The 24411-nt window shown below is 38.6% G+C and overlaps 1 protein-coding gene across 5 annotated transcripts in view; it reads right to left on the bottom strand.

Annotated features, from left to right (window-relative positions):
- Positions 1-780: 780 nt before the first annotated feature.
- Positions 781-24411, bottom strand: part of NPAS3 (neuronal PAS domain protein 3) — a 611537-nt gene continuing 587906 nt past the window's right edge. For 4 of the 5 annotated variants that reach the window (XM_050898262.1, XM_050898263.1, XM_050898265.1 and 1 more), the window contains 3 exons: positions 9202-9349; positions 5910-6037; positions 781-3149 (listed from right to left, as the gene is read on the bottom strand). In XM_050898262.1, the coding sequence (XP_050754219.1) occupies positions 1840-3149; positions 5910-6037; positions 9202-9349 (1586 nt within the window). In that variant the 3' untranslated portion in view covers positions 781-1839. The remainder of the gene's footprint in view (positions 3150-5909; positions 6038-9201; positions 9350-24411) is intronic. The other variant, XM_050898264.1, reaches the window with a different exon arrangement.

Below are 24411 nucleotides of genomic sequence, written 5' to 3'. Positions count from 1 at the left end.
TACACTGGAAGAGTAAGTCATACCCAGAATTCCTCTGTGGGAAAAATGGCTCCATTAACCTTGAGCTAGTTAAGAGTCTTTTATCTCTGAGAGTGAAGAAGAGAGAACGAGAGAGCGAGAGAAAGAGAGAGGGGAAACGTGTGGAGAGGAGGGGAGGGAGGAAGGGGGAGAGAGAGGTTTGAGAATACACAACAGCAAAGCAACAGCAGAAATTAAAAGGTATACAGACAGTGGAAGCAGCATAAGGTGACATTACAGAGGAAGGCCACCACACAAAAACCACTAACCCCCAAGAATCACTGGTTCACTAGGACTGCAGGAATGGGACTTTACCACTCCGGACTAGAGATAAAGCACAGAGAAGACAAAGGACAAAACAACTACATTAGCTTAGTATATACTGCATATAGTAACACACATTGAAACTGCAATGGGACTGACAGCCAAGGACACTTACACATTGTACACATTACAGTTCTCACATCTGTTATTAGATGCCTTAACAAACAGCTGCCAAAGATGGAGTGGAAGAAGAATTTATATTTGACAGTCATTTGGAGTGTTTGACACTACACTGTGATTTCTGGCAACAAAGACAAAATAGGAGATTTCTTTTCTTTTACTTAATGTGCAGTTTTCAGTTGTAGTTAGCTATTTCAAGCTTATTAACCCATTCTTTAGTTTTAAAACATATTGGTTTCAACACTAGAAATAAGGAAAAAACAACAAAAAATACCCAAATCAAAGAACAAAAAGAAATTTACAACCTTCCCTCTATAATATTAAATGAAAAACAAAACATGTTAAATAGTTCTTCTGTTGTTTTTTTTTTTTACTCTGAAGTGTTATTTGACGTTGTAAAATTAGCCTCAGTTACACTGAGAAAAAAATAAAGCAAAAGAATATGCACCTAAGAAACTGCTCCTCGCGTCAATTAAATTGAGTTTTTTGTTTTTAAGCACTTTTTGAAAAAGGCTTCCTGACCCATTTAAATTTGATGTGAGGCTATGCTTGTTAGTTTGGAGGTAAAAAATTTTAAGTCCTGCAGCAAATGTTAATGAGGGCTTTTGTCTTAACTAACCAAGGAGACTGCAGCACCCGACTATAAACCAGTACGGAACACATTCTTTCCAAAAAACCCAGCCCACAAGCTGCATATTGTATGAAGACATTACAGATTAATAAATGATAGCACCATGGTTTTAGAAATTAAGTTAAAGTTTCAGTAATTAACATTTAGTCCAACTTTTTAACATTCTAGTCACAGGCCAGAAATTAACTTTTTAAGAACCCAAATTATTTTATGTGCAAGTAAGAAAATCTTAACCATAAAAAGAGAATTAAACTCTGCATAAAATTCTAAAATACTATCCCCTATTTTTAAAGGAATTAGGAACAAAAACCCCTTTTCATTTGACTTAGTCAAACAGGGCACATTGTTTATGCTTGTCTCTTTTAATCTTGATCATATCAAGATCATTTTGAAGTAAAACCAATGGTTGTCACTTTAAAATCTCTTTACCACAACACTGAGTATTCTATGGCAGAGGCATACACATATTAAAGGCATCTTAATAAAGATGCAAAGGAAAAAACACACATCTTAGAAGAAGACAAAATGGCAGGCAACTGGTACTTCGACTCTCTGAAGGCAAAAATAAAAAAATATCTTTACATTAAAGAATAAGTCAAGTTAAAGAGAAAGGGAATGAAATGGGGACCATCATATTGAGAGAATAAGCTGACCTGCTCAAATTCAAAGTGCTAGAATTAAAGGTCTAAATTAAAACATAGTCTATGCCTCAGAGTATAACACTGAACACAGTATGTGGTCATATTTCAATCCTCTTTCCGTTCCAGAGTCTGTGTAGTGTGAATGCCATTGCTGTACACAGGAAATGGAAGAGTGGAAAAAAGTCCTTCGGCAGTTGTGAACACATTCCCTGCAGGCATTTGGGTCAGACTGGCCCCGCTCACAGCACTTCCAAACGGTCCCGACATATTGAGTCGGTGAACGTGGTGGTAGAGCATTTCCATCGGTGTTTTAGGATCCAGCCCAAAGCTGGGGCTGTTAACGTCAACAAAGTTAACAGCATGGGTGTTGGGGAGGAGGTTGCCCTGCATGGCTAAAGTAACTTCAGCTGGAGCATACCGAATAGTGCCAGTGGTGTAGACCCTCTGAGCAGCAGTGCTGGTCGCAGCAAGGGTTCCCGTTACCCTGTGAACCAAAGGAAGCACCACATTGCCTGCTTGTAACCTCTGAAGGGCTTCCAGATCCCCAGTGTACAACAAAGAGTTGGAAGTTGTGGGACCTCCTGGATGTTTGTCCCGTGGAGATGCTGAAAGTGGGGGTGACAAAGGGTCAGAGGACACAGGAGCCAAGGCCGAGTTGGATGAGGTGCTGAACTGAGTTTTACGGCTGGCAGTATTTTCAGTCCCTGGTGGGGTGAGAACGGAGTCTGGAATGGAGACATGTAAACTACTGCTGGCTTGGGGGGAAGGGAAGTGCTCGGAGCTGGGGGGCTTGGTCATACTGTAGGGCGATTCATTCCTTGAGATTTCCCTGTTGGGTGGGTAATTCCAAATACTGCTATCATTATCAAAATTGATAGGTTCTGAGATTTCTGTTTTAATTTTGAGCACTGAGGCACTGTTTGGTGACGAGAGCAGCTGGGGCTGGTCCACCAAAGCTGAGTCAAGTCCATTTGGACTTGAGGTGCTTGACAGCCTTCTCCGGATCATGCTGCCTCCCTTTTGCTTTTTTCTCCTCTTCTTCCTCTTTTGATGTTTGCTGGAAGACTGGGCATTTACTTCCCCTGCACTGTCTGAGTCCTTGGCACTGTCCGAGGTCAGTGATTCACAGTTCTGCAACCGCAAGTCTGACTCACTCTCAACATAGCGCTCCACCTTGATCTGCATAGAGCCAAGAGTGCCAAAACTGTCCTCAGGGGCCTTTTGATTCTCGAAGTCAGAGTTTTCAAAGCTGTCATCACTGTCCCTGCTGTCCTGGTTGCTGGAGCTGTTCCCATCATCATTACAGTTCATTTCGTTATCCGACTGATTTCCTGACTTTTTCCTGTCGGATTCAGGGTCTTCACTGTTTTCTGACTGGTTTCCTTTCTCATCTGACTTTGAGTTCTCATTGTCCTCTGGAGCAAAAGGAAAGTGAAACAAACCATTAGCAACAGGAACATAATATTATAACCCAAGTCCAGATTTCTACCTACCAATGAGATTTGATTGCTGTAAACTTTTTTTGGCAAAAGGCGTTCTCTTCTGTAGAGCCACAATTTTTTGCAACGTTGTGTTGGGAGGGTTTTGATCACCATGAATCTCTCTGACTCAGGACTGTTAATGCACTAAAAGCCTATGCTCTATGGCCTGCACCTCGACTGAGGGGGCCTTTTCATCTGCTCGCTGGACAAGAATCATTTTGACAACTGTGAGCACAATGGCATTGTAGCTGTGTCATCCAAAGGAGTCAGTGAACAATCCCCATGATCGTTATGTTCTGGTGATTGTTCTTTCACATCCGTGTTCTCCTACAGTGGGCAGGCATCCAGGTGTAGCACTATTTACTAATGAAGATTCTAGTCAATTCATTTTCCTCTCACCATTGCCACTTTCGAAGTGGCATAGTGTCTCTGACTTCAGTGGAATTACCGCTGATTTCCTCCCGTGTAAGAGGAGAAGCAGGTCATACGTGTATAAATCTGAATGAATAAACCAGTTAAAACAATTTTGTTACATTGCTAGACTGTCTTCTCATATTCCCCTGAAGGGCAACAAATAAAAAAAAAGAGAAAAAAAAATCAGGCAGTGAATTAAATTTTTGATTGATCCAAATCATCTAAGGGCCATTGAAAATAGCCCCGCTACAGCACTGAGAAGCTGTCACTCTTCTTGCCTGAATTCATTTAGTTGTGTTTTAGTTTTTTACCTAATTCTAATATGGATGAGATAAACACTCTAGCCCAATGGACTCAAGACAGCCAAAGCAGCCTTGAGACTGAATATGCTCCATTATCATACTATGTTTGAAAGGGTCATGAAAGGCTTCAGGAGACCCTGTTTTTTACAGACCAGCCAGAAATCTTTTGTTGGGAAATAAAAGATGTTTTTTCACTCATCAGAGCCAAGTACTACTCTTTTCAATATACTCGTTTTAGGGGGAGAGGGGAAGGGCCAGTTTTCCTCTGAAGATTGGTTACTCCTGGAGCCATGTCAATACGAAACAGTTTCCCAGAAGTGCTGGAGAAGGTGGGCTTGACAGGGAAGCTGCCTGAGGATTCAGGGCGATGCACTTCACAAGTCAGTTAGCAGGACTCTTGCTTGAGTCACCAGCAGCAGAGACACCCTCCCTTTTGAAAAATAAAACCCACAGAAGCAAAGTAACAGCCACAACCCCCTAAATCTCATCCAGCTTTTTGTTCCACCTAGGGCTGAATTTCTCCTATAATTTTTTTTCTTTTTTTGAAGATGCTTTCTTTTAAAAGATGGTTTAGATGGTTTCTAGCTGGTCAAAAGTGGGCTTAGGGTGAGGTAGTATAAAGCTGCACAAAATTTGCCTGGGATTTTATCAGAGCTTGAACTGAACTTGTTGGTTTCATCCAAGATGCTGTTCCTATTTCAGGTCCTTTGGCATTTCTATTTAATTCTTTTGTAAGAAACAACCCCTTGCCTCTGCTGTCTTCCAAGACTCCCAGACATCTCCTTCTGAGATGTACACATCTGTGCACCTTTGAAGAATGCTCTCTTGCTCTGCATTAGCCTTAGGAGTCACGAATGCACATGCACTTCTCACCTGGAGAAACGTACAGTGCACATGGGAAATGCAAACTGTTCTCCAAATGTGTATTATTTGGCTGTTTCGGAACAAGACAGCATAAAGGAAGCACTGGGAATGGGTGAAGAGATTCCCAATGATGGTGGGCAACAAGCCTGTATGTATGCCTAATGTTGACTTAAACAATCAAACCAAGCTGTCAAAGGAGAACAAATAAAGGTGAAAGATGAAAGAGAACAGCCATATCATATGAGAGAACATTAAGGCCTGATCCTCCTCTTGCTTTTGCTTGTTTTCTGTCACTGTGACCCATTTTCTCCAGATTTTTTTTGGTTGTTATCTTAGACACAAGAGAAAAATCAGATATATATATATCACGTACTACAGCAGAGTAACATCCTTAGTTCATGGGCCACAGGAAACCATGCTCCTTTCAAAGCCAGGTGATCTGTACCTGTGCCTAGGCAACCACTTTTAAAACTAATGGGGAATGTGTGAACCATCTCTGCACTGGACGATCTGTAGGACTAATTTACACATTGAGTTTGACAAGTACATTTAGCTTTTAAAAAAAAGCTGAAGTCCCAGAGTTAAAGAGCTTAGAAACAAGTGCTTGAACCCATACCTTCTAATAAAATATAATTCTTTTAACCCAAGAAAACCCTCAAATTTTGCAATCTTCACTGCTCCCTAGCGAGACTCTTAAAAAATGTATTTATACAGGAAAAGGGGTCATACAGATTGACAGTAGAGACTTATCTTCAGAACGTATGCCTACTCTGGAAAGATAAGAACTAGAATTATATTCAACAGTTACAATCCCAGGTCCTCTGCATAAGGCACAATACCTGTTCATGAAGTTTAGCTGGGAAATCAAATATTTAGTTCAGTGCAATGTAGGCAAGGATGCATGCACAGAGTGAAGAGAAATACCGCGGAAATGGAGATACGGTGGAAATGCTGAGGTCATGAAAAGATTTTGCTAGTGTTTTTCAATTTAATTTCACAGGATTTTTTTTTTTCCTGTTTGTCATAATGGAACAATCCTTGAGAAGTAAAAGCAACTGGAAAGCCAGCCATGTGGCTCGCACGATATGAAACTTTCATGGGTGTAAAGGCACACCATGTGTGTTACCTGAGTTGTCCTTTGAGTCTGATTCAGAGTCAGAGGTCTCTGAGGATTCTGAGGTTTTCTCTGGCAGATGAGGAAGTTGTGCAATATCCATTGGAGTGTCCTTGTACTCTGGGTTACTGAAGAGGAGACAGCAAATATAAACACAATTGGATGATTTGCAGTTTCATGGTTTTTCCCTCTTTTCATATCAAAGTTCAGCAACAAAGAACATAAATAGGAAGAATAGCAGAGCAAACACAGAAACATACATTTTCGGCTCCTCAGAGCTTCACAGCCGGGATTTTATGAAGGTTTATTTTAATACTGCTGTCAAATACTTATATTGACCAGGTACTAAAACTCGTTTGATTCTAGTGAAGTTTTAGAGCTATCAAAGCATTCTTACTGAAGTGGGACACCATGGCTTGTGTGATATCTAACAGTAAAGCTACACTGTGTAATCATCCAACAACAAAATATCTTGATTTCGATCCCGTTACTGTGCCTGGAAGGACAGAGAGGGTGTTTTAACTTTTCCAATCTGTTTCTCTCCCACCGGCAATGTCTATTAGAGTTATCTCTGTAACAATGTTCTCCATCAACCTTGCCAGAGTCCTTTCAATACCTGTTTTTCTCAACGTTCCTGTTTTCCACACTTTAATTAAGCAGATCATACATAAAGTTAGTAAGAAGGTACCCAGTTAGGGCTAGAGAAAATGACCACCGCTCAAAAGAATTTGGCCAAAAAACAGGTAAAAAAGGTTATATATTTTTTAAACACTGCACATATACATCCACATCACCAAGAAACCAAAAGCAACCACTCTAACTCTATGACAGATGCACATGTGCATGTTAAGATGCATATGTTAGGGATAAAGAACTGTCAACACACCCATTATAATCATATCTTCATCTGCTCATGTGGTGCTCACCTGTGACTTGTTAGCAATGAACATGACTGCAATGTAAAAAAGCTACACTACCAGAGAAACTAAAAAAAAAAAAACAAACCCCAACCCTATGCTTTTTCTTGGTTTATACCTTTTAAAATGTGTTCCTTTCCCAAATCCATGCAAAGGCAGGGGAACAGACACAGCTAGACATAAGTGGCATAGGAATGTTGAAAATAAACGAAGTCTTTAATCATTTTTTCATAGGTGAGCATTTCTATGCAGTTCAAATTCCAGCCTGGTGATAGAGCAGAAAATCTGCAGTCCTGCATAGAACAATACGAGGCAGCACTCGGGGTGACTGACACACTATCACAATGACAGTGTGCCCATATTCAGTCTATTACAGAGTACTGTGAAAATTCAGAGTTCACACAGTTCACATTGAAATGCCATTCTTACGATTATCATCTTTATGGTTTTGTCCTGACAAAGTGACTTTATTCTGTTGCATCCCAGGGCAGTCCCCAAATTTGCCCCCTCCAAGCAAAAGATGTTTGAGGGCTTTCACACTGTGAATAACAAGTTGCTAGAACAAGAACAGCATTAATCCTCCCTGTCACTATAATTAGTCTATCCTTTTACAGACAGCTGAATCATACTTTCTAATGCATGGAAATATATACAGACCAGTACTCCTGCTAAGAGTAGACCTAATTATGCCTTGATCTGTCATTAAAATATTGTTTGGACATTTGGATCTTTTGTGGATTCCAGTACTAGGAGAAATCTAAATTAAAAATACAAATTCAGTGGAGAAGTTAATCTTTCTCTTACAGACCGGTGAAGGGAATGCAGCAGAAAAATCAAGTTCTGGGAGGAGGCTTGGGGAAGACCACACTGCTTTTGTTTTTTTGTTAGGCATATTCTATTGGTAGAGAAAATAATTTTGTGGGACGTTTGTGGACTAGGTTCACCTATTGTCTGGAAAGCAGCAAAGGAGACAGAGGCAACTGTTCATAATTCTTATGGACCACTTTTCCAGCTGGAATATGAACACTTTTCTGGGAGTTTTGAAGCCCTGTTAGGACTGGGGCAGTGAAGCTGTACTTCCAGTTCAGAATTGGCAGGCTTAAGCTGCCCTCTTGAAATGCTGCATTCTGCCTCACTCTTGCAAAAAGAGACAAAAAAGTAGCAGGATAAGGATTCAGAAATGCCTGTGCTCAGTCATAGCAGGACAGAAACATGCAAGCCCCAATGAACACCCCACTGATGTGGAAGGTTTCCCACAGTATCCCTCAATGCTCTCCTGCCAGGGGTTGCTTCCTCCTCTTCCCCAAAAGGGGAATCAAAAGTATTTCAACATGCAAGTTTAGGCAGGCACAGTCTCTTCAGGCTTTGCTGGACTTGGCATAATAAGTCACAATCTAACCCCTAGACATCACTTTGAACTCTCATGGCATCAAAGGGAATGTAACAAACCATGACAAGCAACTTAAAAGGAGAACAGGCCAGAAAATGACAATTGCATTTCATGACAATCTTAAGGTTTCAAATTTTATTTGTTTGTTTGTTCTGCTCTGGAATGAAACAGAAAATCTCCCAATCTTATTGAACATTTTCACAAAACAGAATGCGTTGAAAGGTATTTTCCGATGAGAAAGGTCAGGTTTATAATTCTCTGTCTCTCAGTGACTGGTGGTCTTCCCTTGAGCTCAGAAACCAGTCCTTTAAAAATACTTGGGCTTTGGTAAAACAGAATTTCTCAGAGAAGAGCCTTTCATTCAAGATATTACTACTATTTCTGTTTAAAATAGTTTTAATTGCTACTTTTATTTTTAAATCCTATTTTGCATTTTTCAGTGTGAATACCATCTGATGGTTACAGGAGCAACATATTAGTTCAAGGCTTTTCTCCTGAGAAAATTCCTCTCTCTGGAGTGAACCAGCAAACACCTTTCAGAGAGACCTTTTTGTAGCATTCCAGAAGTTTCCTTCCATGCATTTTCAATAACCAAATAAACCAGTGCCCAACACTTCACACCAGATTTTATAACACAACTACTGAAAGTTGGTGTGGAACATTTTTGTCTTTGAGCTCAGGTTGAGCAGATTTCAGGGCAGTGGAGGCATGCAATAAAATGGTGGAGGGTTTATTTGAAGACTAAGGCAGCATAATAATTCAAGAATATTCCAGTGTACGTGGATGTACATTCCAATATGTCCAGAGACATGACAGGTGTCTCAATAAATATAACCAAATGGCAGTGTTTTTGAGGTGGACCATATGAAAAGTTCTTCTCCTTAACTTTCTCCAGTAGGCAATTGTTTTTTCCCTAAAACTCTCACCAACAGAGACAAGCAACAGAAACAGCAGTTCAAGTGAGAGAAGTGACTGGAAGACCTACCTAAGAAGGTAATTGACCCAGATGATATTCTTCTCACTTGCATTCTTGGCATTGACAGCTATGGTTGCACTAGACTGTATCCAGATATAACCTCCGTTCTTCTGCATCCAGCGGTAATACTTTGTTACACATTGACCCTTATTCAGCACTGGCAAAAAAATACAAACAAAACAGAAGCAAGATATAGTGCATGTTAGAACTGTGGTAAAATGATCTTCTTTGTACAACATGCCACAAGTATAAGCAGAAGATACTTGGCTTCCTTTAGGTTTAATGCAGCATGCCAGTGAGATGACAAACAGGATCTGAAGTTCAGTATAATTAGCCGTATATTTTACAAGTTTTTAAAGTATAATTTTAATCTGTTTTTGGAAACTCTAGTGGAAGAAGAAGAGTAAAAAGAACTACAAATCCCCTTGGTTCACAGAATACTTATTGCTGTGTGGACATTTTCAATGCACTCAATGTCAAACTGTAAAATAAGAAAAGAAAAAAAAAGAGGCAAATTTATATGTGATTTATTCATAGCTCCTAGGTAGACCTCTTTGAGATTCTGGATATTTGAAAGGTTTGGGAAGATACTCTACCCCTGCTGCTTTGATCATTTCTCCTTATTGCAGGCGATATCAACCACTGAACTTATACATCTGTTTCTTTGATCTTGTCAAACAGAATTTACAGTTCTCAGATGAACCAAATCTCCACTGGTCAGTGGGGGGAAAGTCTTGGGAGAATTTACTTTCTACCAGAGCAAAGTAAATCCACGAACAGACTGAGAAAGAGGCCTAAGGGACGCACAGAATGGCTTGGTTAGAGCCAAAGAGTGACAGCTCTCTCCGATGTTTGAAATATGCTAGGAAACAGAGAAACAAGTAAAAGCAATCAGTAATGTGAAACGGTGTTAGTAAATGCTCACAGAAAGCAGGCTTAAAAATACAGATGTTCAAAGTAATACTTCAGTCAAAATATTGCCAAGTTGAAACGGATTCGGTTTGTACCTGTTGCTTCAGTGTCAGGAAAAGGGGATGAAATGCAAATCTTGCAGAGGAAGGGAGCAGCGTGGTTTTAAAGAAAACCTAAACTATACAAAATCTGGGCACCATTGTTACTGGAGCACTTACTCTCCTCTGCATTTCTCACTAATCCCATAAAGCTTTGTGCACTAGAGGGCAGTGTGCATTCATATACACCTTCTGCTTTTGTCATGTCCTTGTCTCCGTCTGCTAAAATGAAAAACCTCTAACTGCTGTAATAAATTTGGCTAAATTAGCTGCTAAATGGTTATCTCAAGTAATATGTATTTGCATTAATCATCTTGCTCTAAACCAGAACAAGCCAGAGTCCTAAAGACGTAGTAAATTCATATTGTCCATTTAATTACGGCTAATAAGTGCTTCATATACAATAGTTTCATGAAGTACATTTTCATTTTTTTTTGTAGAGGGAAAAGAAAAAAGTCACTTTGGAAAAGAATAAGTATTTAAGGCAGTTAAAGTTCCTACCATAAATGTGACAAACGACACTTTGGAGCTTTCAAGTTAACCAAATGTCTATATCCCTAATTATACATATGAATGTATCTATATCTAAATCCGTGTACAACAGATATCTACAGAAAAAGATATTTACAAAGGCAGTCATGCAAACACAGACACTTTCTTACCTTGGAGGGATCCCCCAATCCCCACTCCAATTTTTCAACTACTGAACAAAAAATTGCATGTAAAAAAGTGCAATGTAAAGTGAATGTAAAGTGCAAGTTAGGTTCAGCTGTAATAGGAGCAAATATTTGTGATCTGGGTCCTGTTGTTTTTCAGCAACCTCTAGTTAACTACATTTGTTTCTAGCAGAGATCCCTAAATTTTTACTTTTGTATTCCAAGCTCTAAATATTCTGCTATGATAATTCATTGGCTTCAAAACCTCATTATACAGCAGAACAAAAATAAAATATGAACAACTGACTACCCAGCATTTCTGTCAAACCAATGTTGTATGCCACTTTAGAAAACAATCTCACATGAATTAGCCCAACTTTATCAGTTATGAAGAATAAGGGAAGAAAAGTACTGCTGCAAGTTTTGATTACAGTAGACTTTTCCATTTCGGTAAAATAGGACGTTCAAAATACTCTGCTTACAGCTGACAGTAAAACTGATATGCCTGGAAGTCTGGAGTGATATTATCTCCTTTCTGGAAACCTGAACGCCCACAGGTGTGTGCAGAAACTAGTAAAATCTACCTGCACTTGTATCTACTAATTATACTGTTGTCTTCTTTATAGTAGTTTTTATCTGAGGAGTTTACCATGCCATACAACTACCAAAGGATGAATCCTCACAACTGCCCACATGCACATTTGAAAGTCAAGGTACCAGGTGAATCACTATCCAGTGACTGAAGAGCATGCTGCAATTCTGCATAGTGATAGCTATGAGGACCCAGATCCTCCAGCTCTTTCAGTCCATTTCATCCTAGACAAGTCCTTCCTCCTTCAGTAACTTTTATATTGGTTGTTGCATCACTGGAAAAGTCTGTGTCATTAGCTGAGCAGAGCAATAATTTCAGGACTATGGAAAAAAGGGGGAAATTAAAACCTTGTAAGCGATTTCTGAAGGAAAAGGTGCTTACTTTTTCAAGAAAGAGAATTCAGTGCATCAGAGTTGCATACAAACCATCTACAGTCAGAGTTCAGGCTCCCAAATTACTACACTTACGAAGAATATCTGAAATACTGTCTTGAAAATGAGCTTTCCATGAAGTTCATCTACCTGCAAATTCCCACTTTCTATTTGGCCAGCTCAGATATATTACCACATACACAAGATTTTCCTTCCCGCATCTGTCTAAAGCATGTTTCATATGAGAGATTTGTAGACCACGCTCTGAAGGAAGTCCCATGATTCAATATAAAAATTCTTTCTGTAAAGAGATTCTCCAGCAGGCCAGCTGTGCCGTGCTGCTAAATCTGGTTCTTACATCCTTTGAGAGTGCACTAGGCACCCCTAAGCCAGTTCTGAAAGCTCATACTATAGCTTGGGAAGAAATTTCTCGATGTGATGAAAGAGAAAGAATGAAAAAAAATTGAAATGTTTTCTAATTTACGGTACGTTTTAACTGCTGGCATTGCCAAGCTGAAACTTAGAAATTAGATGAGAATTTTCAGAAACAAGCAACTAGAAGGACACATCAGGAAGGGAAATCCATCTGGTTTATTGATAACCTAGTATTACTGAGTAAAGCCCAGTTTCATTTTGAGGATCTTCAGTTTGCAGGTACAGGGAGTCCATTAATAAAGTTACTGATTTTGAGAAGAAATGAAAGTAAAGAATTAGTCCACCCTAAGCTCTGCTTGTGAAGTTATGTTTTGTTACTAGCAACAGACCACGCATTTCAGCTTAGCATAAACTTCTGAAAAAGTAATGCCATGTGGACCACATCCTGAACTCATTCAGACTGTACTTAAGGCAAATCCCTTACCGAGAATCAGGGTTCAGCTCTGTATTTTTGTACACTGAGAAATGCAAAGAGTTTTAAATTTCTATTTGTATTATACATGGAGTACCCAGTCTGGCAGACAATGCAGTACCGGGGAAGGTGAGACTTGTGATCACATCGGTGGGATGGCTCGTGTGACATGGGATTATGCAGGATTGGGTTATATAATTATATATATACACGCATACATATAAACCCTTTAATCAACGGTACTAACTGAGGGTTAATGTTTTAAAACTGGTGACTGTTATGGTAGCTGCACAGATATATTCCCTAAAATGGTGGATGCTAAACTTGACTAAAATTTGCTGAAACATTACCTAGTTACTCAATCTGAATTCAGTGGTTAGCATACAAGAAATGCACAGTATGTCATGCTAAGAACTAAAAAAAAATCTCACTTATTTCTCAACGTATGAATATATTGCTATGTACACAGTTCCCAACAGAGGGATTTCAGTTTTCCTTGGTAGCCTTGCGCACAGCAATATTCTTGTAGCAGTGGAGTGCAGGAGGGGGGAGAAGAAGAAACAGTCAGTGTTCTTTGCAGGAACCTATTTCTGTTAGAAAATCAAAATAAATCAGTACAAGTTTGTCTTCAGAAATATGGTTACAAAAAGAAAAAGAACATAGTTTCATCCTGTAAGGCTGTTCTGAGAAATCAAAGCCAAAGCTTCTAAATAGTGAGTTGTGTTTTAAAACAAGGAAGTAGCTTAATTCAGTTTGAAGAGGAGATGAAGAAATTGTGTATCAAAAGCAGTCTTTTAGCGAAGTCTCTTACAAAAGGACATTTTACTCATGTGCATATGCATTTAAAAGCTACACTATATTGCGTATTCAGGTAAGTATTGAGTAAATAGGAAATGATGAGATCATCTTACATATTCACACAGCTTCACAAAGAGGCTCTTTATAATTGGTGAAAATATTGAGGTTACATCTGCTGTGCTATTCACCCTTCTCCTTGAAATACCTTTATCAATGGCTGGATGGTATTAATACTGAATTCCCCTTGTGACAAACTTATAAGAATATTTTTAATTTACTGCATGAGGATGAAAATGCCATAGTCGGATACTTAGCTGCAGCCACAAGTACTCTTTCTACATTCACAAAACTGGCAGACGAAACATGAAAAGGAATACTGACTCTTTAATCTCCACTTCTCCACCTAAGGCCCAAGGCAAGCTGACAGGGTAACTTCGTTCTGGAAACAGAGGGGTTTTTATTTTTTTAATTCTGGATTACTTTTTCTTCTGCTTTTGAAAACTGTGGGCTATAGGGGAATGAACCTGGCATAGACTTAAAACAAGAACAAGTTTCTTTATCTGAAAAGTTACAGTCCTTGATGCTTACAGGAAGGTCATTTTCAAACCCACAGGAAAAATAGCATCACAGCCAGAAAGAGTGCATTAAGTGCCTTATTTGCTTGTAACAGAGACAGTTTTTCATTTATAACAGCTCCAAGGATCAAGTGAGCCTTTGATGTTATAAGGACTTTTCTATAGATTTTGCAATTAGTGAGTTAGATGTTTTAAATAGTAGGTATCCACAAATTGGATTTCAGCAATGAAAAAAAAGTACCGAGCAATATTTAGCAATGCTAAATGATGTTTGTTACTTAAACAGAATTACGAGCTAGATGATAGGAGACTTGTAGACATTTGGTGAGCAAACGTGTGCCATCTATATAATTCTCCACAAACACTTCGATTTCGCATCTACTACATGGGGTGGGGTGATGAGGCAGTGATGTAAGCCAGGACACTGTGCAAATGCGTTCTCTACCCACCAGGTCAAAAGTGTGACCTCCACAGCAGGTTGCTTGGGGAAGAATGCCACCTTCCCATCACAAAAGTCCCGATGGGTCACATTGCTCTACCTCCCCTCATTGCAGGCAGTTGCTTACCAGCCCCGTGTGACTTACTGTATCTCAACAGAGTTCTCTTAAGAAAAATAGAAAGATGATAACTGTTTAGAAAAATATTGGTTCTGCGAGGCTTTAGAAAGCTGCATTTTACTCACACCATATCACAGGAGAAAGCCCTGAGTGCTGGACAGAGAATATCTTTTTTTAGGTTTGGGTAGAATGCAGTGTATTGTGTCAATAACACCGACTGAGACTTGGCTGCTATCATGATATGAATATTAGACAGTAATAATTGCTGGCTTCTAAACATCAATTCATCTTTTCCAAAGTCAAGCAGGAAGCAGCAGGTCAGATTCATGAAAGAAAACTGTACGTCACTGGTATCCAAACTCCCACCTAACTTTTTCATTCACCTGGGATGATAATTTTAAGTGTATACAGTCACCCTAAAAATGCTAAGTGTGGCAATTGATTCATTGCTTGCTTCTGCAATATGCAATACTGTTTAATTTTCCAGTGTAGGGATGTTACATACATAAATACCTGACAAATTAGGCAAAAATAAGTATCAACAACCTTGCAGGAAAAAAAAAAAGCCTTAATCAACATTTAGAAAAATTGGAAAGCTTAAGAATCTTTAAAAACTAAGCAATATTTTTCCTGCCTCACTTTGCAGAAAAGCAAATGTTAAAAGTGATCTGAGTCAAACTGTTAAAAAAATGTGGCTTCATATTAGGATCGAAGTTTGTAGCTCAAGCTTATCACTTGCCAAGTACAGTGAGAAAAGTCTTGCATGCTACACGTCCAGCTAAGGAAGAAAAGTAACTCTAAATAGTGAAAATAGTTTGGAAAAACATTCATGGATTTTGTAATCTGTCCTAATCCCAGGACAGTGGTACTCCAGCCCTCTGAAAATTCCTAGCCTCTGCTAGAGATTCTGCCTTCATTTGATTCCAAATTATCTCAGATAAGGACCAGGAAGATGTTTTGTTTAAGATCAACCCTGTGTTATCAGTTTACATGATATCAGTTCACAGCAGCAGTACAAATTTATTAAAACCCAGCAAAACCAGAAAAAAAGTATTTGCCAACACTAAGCACAAATCATCTCCTATTTGAACAACAGAGACACTTTTCTTCCCCTCTCCCTTTCATGGTGGTTATAACATACCATTTGCCCATGGTCCATCATTTAAAATTACAATTTTATAATTATGCTTAACAATAACTACTAACAAGAATATATATATATATATAATGCTAGGCAGAATGATTTTTTTAAAACATTATGTAGGTATTGATCAAATGTAATGACAGAATTATAATATATAATTCAATGTATTACTAGATGCACTCTTCCATGGAAGCTTACAGCATGCATACCAGAAAACTTCTCTGTTGTTTCTATAGATAAAAATGATGTAAATAAACTAAGTAAGTTTATTTAGTGATAAACTGGATTGAAAAATGAACACTAGATTTGTCTACCTAGGATTCTCTAGGTTTTCTTCTCTCTTTCTTAACTTTTCTTTTCCCTCATGATTTGTCTGTCTCCCCATGACTTTTAAAACTTCAATCCTGCCATGAAATGATCTCTTTCTGCTAATATTGAAACGGTCGTTTAGAAACCCAAGCCCACTTTGAACACCAACTTCAGACAGAACTTCCATTATCATTAATGAACTCGCTCTGTTCAAACTGGAGGGGAAAATGAAATCCCAGATCCAAATTTTGCCCTCAGCTACTAAAACGCAACATCAGAGGAGAAATTTGGCCCTGCTTGCTCAAGAAACTTAAATCTGTCCACCATCTCTCCACTAATATTAATGTCCATCATATGACAACCTATGTAAGATTAATGACTTCAGAACATAACCCTTTCCATGCCAAATGTATCAGCACACTATACACAACTATATCTCCTACAAATAGGAGAAGAGATAGAAGTTTCACAGAAGCAGATTGACAGCAATATTAATTTTCTTTTTGAATTTCATAGGTTAAAGACGGTCTGTTTCAAGGGACAGGATCCCTTTAAACATGCTTTCATTTCTGGGACAACAGTCCCTGTTTGGGTACTTGGACTGAGTGAAATGACTGGTTTTCTCAGCCTAATCTCTAGAGGAAAGGGATCCAAAGCACAGTGTCATGATGGCATGGCACAACTGAATGTTCAAACACCCTTTGAACCACAACAAAGATTCATCACCACCTCACATTTGGCAGTAAACTACATTAGACATTTTAAAATGTCTAATATTGTCCCTTTATACCAGATGACTTGTAAAAAGAAAAGAAAAGGAAAAAACCCAAAACTTTCCACCTTTCTCCACAAGCCTTAAAAAGATAGCTTAGCACTAACCAAAAAAAATCCCTTGTAAAATAAAAATAAAAGAACTTCTGAATAAGTCAGCATCTTATGATCTCAGAACCAATACCTAGCAATCTATGGACATTGGGTACAAAGGCTTCAGATGTTTGGCAGGGCATTCCCAAAAGCCCACTGAGCCAAAGTCCCGGACAGCAGCCCACTCACTTTATAAATTATCAGACATCAAAACCAACATTCATCCACCACTGGCCACATCACTCATGGATGGCAAAGCCACAAGTGATTTATGCTGGTTCTTTCAAATGAGTGCTAATAAGAGCTATTGCCACACCGTCACATATCTGATGTATGCTACACATTTTACTGATACTATTTTCATATCCTTCCGGCTTTGAAAACTGTCTCCCTCAGAGACATAAGGTCAACTGCCCAGACCTTTGAAAAATAAAAAGAAGACAAAAAACCCAGTAGCACTAATGTGTTTCTAAAACTCCAGAAAGATCTGCAACAGTTTCTTCATACCTTCACATAGTGACATTTTAGGATGGAGTATTTCACAGCCTAGTAAGCTACAAACAAAATCTTTAATCCGTCCTTGGATTTTCAATGGAGCAACACTGTTTCTGACTCAGACTACAAGGTGATGAACACTTTTGGTCTCAGTAATCTTGGAGCAAACCTCAGCTATGAACATAAAAAGATGTGGCTGAAGGATTTTTCCCCTTCATTTTTAAAACGGCATACATTTACATTATGTAGCAAAAGTCATCACAGAAATAATTTAGTGGACAGAGTGAAGGTGAAGCTGCTGGAGGTGCACAGTAAAACCTTTTATTCCCATGGCTTTGCAGTTTGTCATGTGCTTCTCCAATCTCTCACAAGAATAATATCAAAGTATAAAATCATCTTTGAGGTTGGAAATTTTGAGCACAAAGAAACTTTAAAAAAAATAAAGAAAATTGCAAAACTCTGCAATTAGGTTCAGCAGCTAATGGTTTAAATAGCTTAAAGGTTTAGCTTTGTAGAGTTTTCTGGTTTGTTTACTATCCAAAAGATCTGATGCTTCTGGTAAACTCTCTTACATACTTTACATACAGAAAACATTTGTCCAATAGCACACAATTTGCACGTGAAAAACTTAGCCACAAAATATCATGAAGATTAGAAATTTATTGGGATTTAAAATGATATCTGAATATTTATATGGATAATTAGAATACCAAATATTACAATAGTAACAGTTGTCCTCCACAAACAGAAATGTAAGCAGTGGTATAAATTCTCATCTTTCAAGGAATGAACCAACCATGCGTTAATAGCATGTTGCGGAGAAAACAAGGGTGCAAGGTGTACATAATTGCATATTGCAGAGTGTTTTCCCCCTTCTTCTAAAGTAACCAGCTTTGGTCAGAGAGCAGACAAAGAAATTAAGCTAGACAGACCAGCATCTCTCATAACCCAAAGAAGCATTTGCAGAAGCAAACATATCTGCAGGATTTCAGAGCATAGCTAAAAGACACGAAACATACACACTCTTGGTTAGGTGCACATCTCTTAAGATTCATTAGGACCAAAAAACAAACCCTAGGCATGGGCTAAAACCAAAGTCCATGCTCCTTTTTTTTCTTGTACGAATCAAAAAAGTGTTCTCTTTATATGCTTCCATTTCTTCGGGTTTCTTATCTCCTGTTCCCTCATCTTGCTCTATCACCACTGTCTCCAGTCAAAAGGCCATAAGGATGCCAGTCTCCAACACAGAAATCTTTGCTGGCCCATAGTATGGACAGGGAGGAAGATTGTGCAGGTGGTCAGACCAACACTTTGCAATACTTTGAAAACAAGATACACTAGACTGTCATCAGGATGCCAGAGGGCTTGGTTTAAGAATTAGCTAAACACCAGACATTCTATCAGCCTAATTTAGAATCAATCTTGCTTTTTAGTGATGATAATAAACTTGTACAAACATGAGATTCATTTGTATATTTTAGCATTTTATTTCAGTCCCAGAATGCAAAACCTGACATTGGAATCAGTTTGATTTTTTTGGTGATTGAAGATATTAAGCACTACAAGAGCATTGAAATTTCGATCTGATTAGGATAAAAATTCCTCAGGATCAAAACACTTCTTTTTTTCCCCCTACAGTTTTACTAATTGTGTGCTACTTGACATTGCAGAGTTATTCCACAGCATGATAGCAAAATATGTGAAGTGTATTTTACTGTTAGAAATTATCAACTCATTTTATTTGTTTTTCATGTGTTTGAGTTATTAAGAGAATAAAAAATTATAACTGACGTGCATAAGTTAAAAGGGTTAGTTCAACTACAGCTGGTAGGCTAAACCACTAAGCAATATTTTGTACAGCAATAGAATTTTTCTACTGAACATACATAAAAGAAATCATGAATATATAACTGATTTAAAAGCAGACTGAGGGGGTAATATTCCTTGAAAAATAGGGAAGCCATGAAAAAGGTGAATGTGGAATAGTTTATTTTCAGAAAGACTGGATTATTCTAACTACTGGAAACCAGATAAAGTAGATCAGAGGGAGTGCTACCAAACATACTCATCAGAGACCTTTGCTTTATGGGAAATGAACTGCCCTGGCTCACTGTTCCTGAGGAATTGTATTTCTTATAGCTGTAAATCAAATCCTGAAGAAACAGGATGGTATTTTCTAAGCAATAGCTGAGGACAACAAGTATCTTTTTGTCAGTGCCAGGTTTCTGAATTTAGACCTCAATTAGGATTCCAAAATGAAAAAGCACGTATTATATACCAATATGCACTTCTGACAGTGTTCTTACAAGCAATATATTAATTTTCAAATGGTGGCACGTTGTCCTATATTTGTCCAAAAGTATATTCATGATTGCCTTCAGAGGTCTTGATTTTTATCCTTCCTTGCTGCTTTCTCAATGACCTTCATTGAACAGTAACATCAAGTACTTGATGTTCAATGAAGATCATTAATTTTTTTCAATTAAATGGAAGATGTATACTCCTACAGCATATGACATCCATTCATTCTTAGCAAGAAATGTACTTCTTAAATCAAAAAGGGATGTTATAGACCTCTGTATGATAACAGTGTCAACCAAAGGGAAGCACATATGCACAGCATCGTACTCCAGAGAGCAGTAAGTGTCAATTGCTCTTGCTGAGCTCTACAGACAGTGCTAAGACCTGATACAACAGTAATTTTATTAATCTGCTCGATTTCTGATATTGATTTGACATAAAAGTATCCTGCTAGCTTTAAGATCAGGGATATTTTCTTGTCATTGGAACAAGGGCAGTTCTACCCATGCAGGGACTCATGGCTTGGTGAAAGTGTATGAATTGCCCTATGCTTGACAGGCAGTTCAGCCTTGCAATGTTTCTGTGTAGAGGTAAGTAAAAAGAGAGGGTCTGATCACCTTCCCCATTCTTACATGTGGTAAAGTAGAACTGGGGGCATGAGGGATCTTTCTAGGGTGTTAGTTCTAGATGCATAACTATGAAACGTAAAACATTCGACTTCAACTCTTTCATGCCACATATCCTAATGAAGAGCTCTGTTACACAGGGCTAGGATTAGGGACTGTATCTGAGCCAGGGTACAGCTAGACCTGCAATTTTTGAGGGCTCGGATTCAAACACAGGTTGTTGTAGCTTAGCCAGTTGCTATGTGTCAGCTGAGCCAACAGCTGAGCCATGATGCTGGATGGTGTACAGGCTGTTAGACTAGAGAACATTTTAACTATAATCTCTGTGAGAGAGTCTTGATTTATGATAAGTGATATCTGTCAGGATTCTACCAGCAATTTGTTCAACAAACACAGCAAAGCTGAACAAGTGAGAAGTTTCCCAAACTTCTGAAACCATGAAGCATTATAAAATGGGAAACAGATTAATAAGGTAGAATTGTAACACCAAACAATCCGCTGGGAGATTTGTGAAAAAGCATGATCATTGAAAGCTTGAATGAAACAAGATAGAAACAATATCCCTAAACTTTTTATTTCTGTTTGAAAAAACATAATGCTTCGATAACTTGTGGGATCACCACCATGTATTATTGTGTTGGAATAAATGCAGGCATACGTAGAGTTAGAGTATGAACGTTATTTTATTAATCCACAAGGGCATCAAGCTATAACTAACATAAATCTCTAAGTAGGAATCTTGACCCCACTGAACTTAATGGAATTTTTGCTATTTATTTCACTAGGGTCAGAATTTTAGTCCATATAAATTCGCTTTTTTAGGGCATAATCCTCATGTCCATTGAAGCCAATGAAAGCTTTTCCATTGACTGTAACTGACCTTTCATTAGGGCAGCAGTTCCCTTACAAAAGACTGTTGTCACTGCTATAGTCCTGCAGACCTTCTTCACCATTATACTTGTTATGGTCACATTCCTGAAACTGCTGTTGCCTTCTTTTATCTCAGATAGCATTAACAAGGCCTGTTTTTCAAAGTTTCTAATGGGCTGCTATGATCTGAAGCCATCAACAGCCCTCTTGATTTTTTCTATGTGATTTTGTGCAACATTTTCTTCTTTGCTTGTTTTCCTCTTTGATGTCTTTGAATAACCTGGATGAGAAGGCAGGATGTACCGGTCTTACTTTTTCCATTTTTTCTGATATGTTGTCAGTGAATAGGCAGAGCAGCAATTTTATTTGTGTTTCTTTTTACCCTTAGATCTACCATTGCAATTTGGGATTCTTCTTGTTTTAATCTTTAAAAATTATTTTCTCTCCTGTAAAAACCAATCAAGGTTTCTAGCTGCATTCTGCAGTCCTCCATCAAACACAACCTTTTCAGTTTGCTGCTTTCTCAAGTCCTGCTTCTACTTTTCAAGAGGGCTTTCTAACCATTGCTTTAGCTTCCAGCTGCTCTTCAAAATATCGCATAATATTGCTTTTTTTTAAAATTGTAATCTCAAGCAATTATTTCCTATGTTGTACTGGCAAATCTCCTGCGTTGTGTATTTTGGGGAACTGCAGTTCTTCTGGGTTTTACCTTCTACAGCCAGTGTCTGCAAGTTCCTGAATTTTAGCTCTAATTTTATTTTAACTAAACCAGGAGGATTTCCTCTTTCTAGTTTGGTCTGAACTTGATTTTCTAGGATGGACAAATTACTATGAAGTGTTTTCCGGTTTTGCGATTCCTTTCTCTTGGTTTTTCTACAAAGTTTTTTTCCAAATGCTAGAAAAGTCAAGCATCTCTCTGGGCAAATATATAAACCACTTCAGCTTCTGCAGGACTTATAATGGGCAGGTATACTTCCTGAGCTATTCCCAAGTCTAATTTAAACTTGAAGATCTTTCATCCAGAGCATGAGTTTGAACAACATGAAAAGACAAATGCAAAGTCCTGTACCTGGAATGGACTGATTGCCTGCAATGGTACAGGCTGGGGACTGACTGGCTGGGTTGTTGCTTTGCAGAAAAGGACCTGAGGGTCTTGCTGGACAGTCTGCTAAGCGTGAATCAGCAGTGTGCTCTATGGGCTGTACTAAAAAGTGTATAGCCAGTAGATCACAGAAAGTCATTATTCCCCTTCACTCATCACTCTTTAGATTGCATCTGGAATCTAATTTTAGGCTCCCAGCACATGAAATATATTGACAAACTTCAGTGAGCTTAGCAGAGGTCTGTCAAGACAGTCAGGGCTGGAGTACTTGCCCTATGAGGAAAGGCTGTGAGACCAGGCTAGTTCAGCCTGAAGAAGAGGTGGCTTCAGGGGGACCTAACAGCATACCTGCGAGGAGGTTACTGCAAAGATGGAGCCATGAGCTGCACAATCAAAACAGAGAAATTCCAACTGGATAGAAGGAAAAAAAAAAAAAATCACTGTGAGGATAATTAAGCCCTTATTAAGGATAATTGGAACAGGCCACTCAAGTTGTGGAAAGTCTGACCTTGAAGGTTTTCAAGATCAACTAGACAAAGTGCTAAACAATTTGCTTTGAATCAGTGTTGATCCTGTTTTGAGCATGAGGTGGGACTAGATGATGTCCTAGAGTCCCTTCCAACCTGAATGATTCTATGAACACCTTATTCCTATAAGCCAAGGGAACAACTACACATAAAAGATGTAACCAGCCTCATCTATCGAAAAAAAATTAGCCTAGCAAGAATACTTATGCTATGGCCACACAGCCAAATTTGGAACCCCACTGGGCTGGATGCTGATAACGGGAGAAAGTCCCTGTGCTTACAAAGCTTGCAATCCAATCAGCTAAACTGGACATACAGTGAGAGCAGGAACACAGGAAGGTGAAGTGATTTTCTAGAAGTCATTCCTGTCTCCAGGGTCTCCTGAGTCCTAGTCCAGTGCTTATACACTGGACCACACTGCACTCACACTGTCTGCATAGGTCTCTAAGTTTTCTGAAGATGAATGTTTCATAAAGCATATTCTATTTCAGAGAGAAGTGGTCATTCGGAAGATTAAGGTCTTTTTCAAATGGGATGTTCATCTCTGCCAGATGGTATGTTAAGTCTGAGTCATAAATATCTTTTATTTCCTCGGTCAGATAGTGCAGTGGAAGTGCAACTTGTCATTTTTGACTTCCAGTTTCAAGAGCACCAAGTAAGTTTCTGAATTTGTTCCTTCATTTCTGAGCAACTGACATATTCTCCTAGATATTAAATGCTCAAAATGTAAATGATGCAAAATTACTTTGTTTATCATTTTGGAGAGTTGATTTTATTTTTTTCCACAGAAATGTATCTAACCTGACCTTCTTATGCCAAATGCATTTTACCTTCTAGAAACTTCAGGGACTATTTGAAAGCTTTACAGAGCTTGATACTGTTGTTGGCTGCCATATATTATCACAGAAGCTGTCCCTGTTCTCCTGCTTTCCACTTGCAGTTATCCTCCTATCTTCTCTTGCAGATCAAGCAAGGTACTTTCGGACTGAAGATTTATACTGCCTTCTATTGTAGTCATATGGTTTTGTAAAAGCTAATTAAATGTGGCTGTATTTGGGTTGCTACCCTTTTATTAGGAAATGCCAGCAGGACATGGTGCAGGGGGAGCAGAGTTATTCAAATCTGGGACTCTGAATTTAAGAAGCAGTTTGCAGATAGTCTTTTACATTAAGAAAAACACACAAGTCAATCATAAATGCAGTCAGTCACTGAAACTTCCAAAGAATTATCTGGCTTCACTGCAGGCACAGATAAATTAGAGATTATGAGCCTAAGTCTCTTTTCGCACCAGGGTAAATGAGGAGCACCATTACTGAAGTCAACAGATCTCAACAAGAAAAGAATTAGGCCCTATGGCTTTTAATAAGAGGAATACAAAGAGTTTAATTACAAGGAATCAAGCTGAACCTCCCTTCCCCCATACACAGACATATGCACATGCTCTCTGGTAAGGTTTGTCTCTTGTAACATTTTTGTACTTCTTTTATCCTTACCCTGATCAGATACTACCTGTGTGCAAATAACAGGGACTTAGATGCTACAGGGATGGGGGCCATTTAGATGTTAACACATGGG

The sequence above is a fragment of the Gymnogyps californianus genome, chromosome 5 (genome assembly GCF_018139145.2).
Source record: "Gymnogyps californianus isolate 813 chromosome 5, ASM1813914v2, whole genome shotgun sequence".
Lineage (NCBI taxonomy): Eukaryota > Metazoa > Chordata > Aves > Accipitriformes > Cathartidae > Gymnogyps > Gymnogyps californianus.
This window is presented reverse-complemented; position numbering and strand designations above follow the sequence as displayed.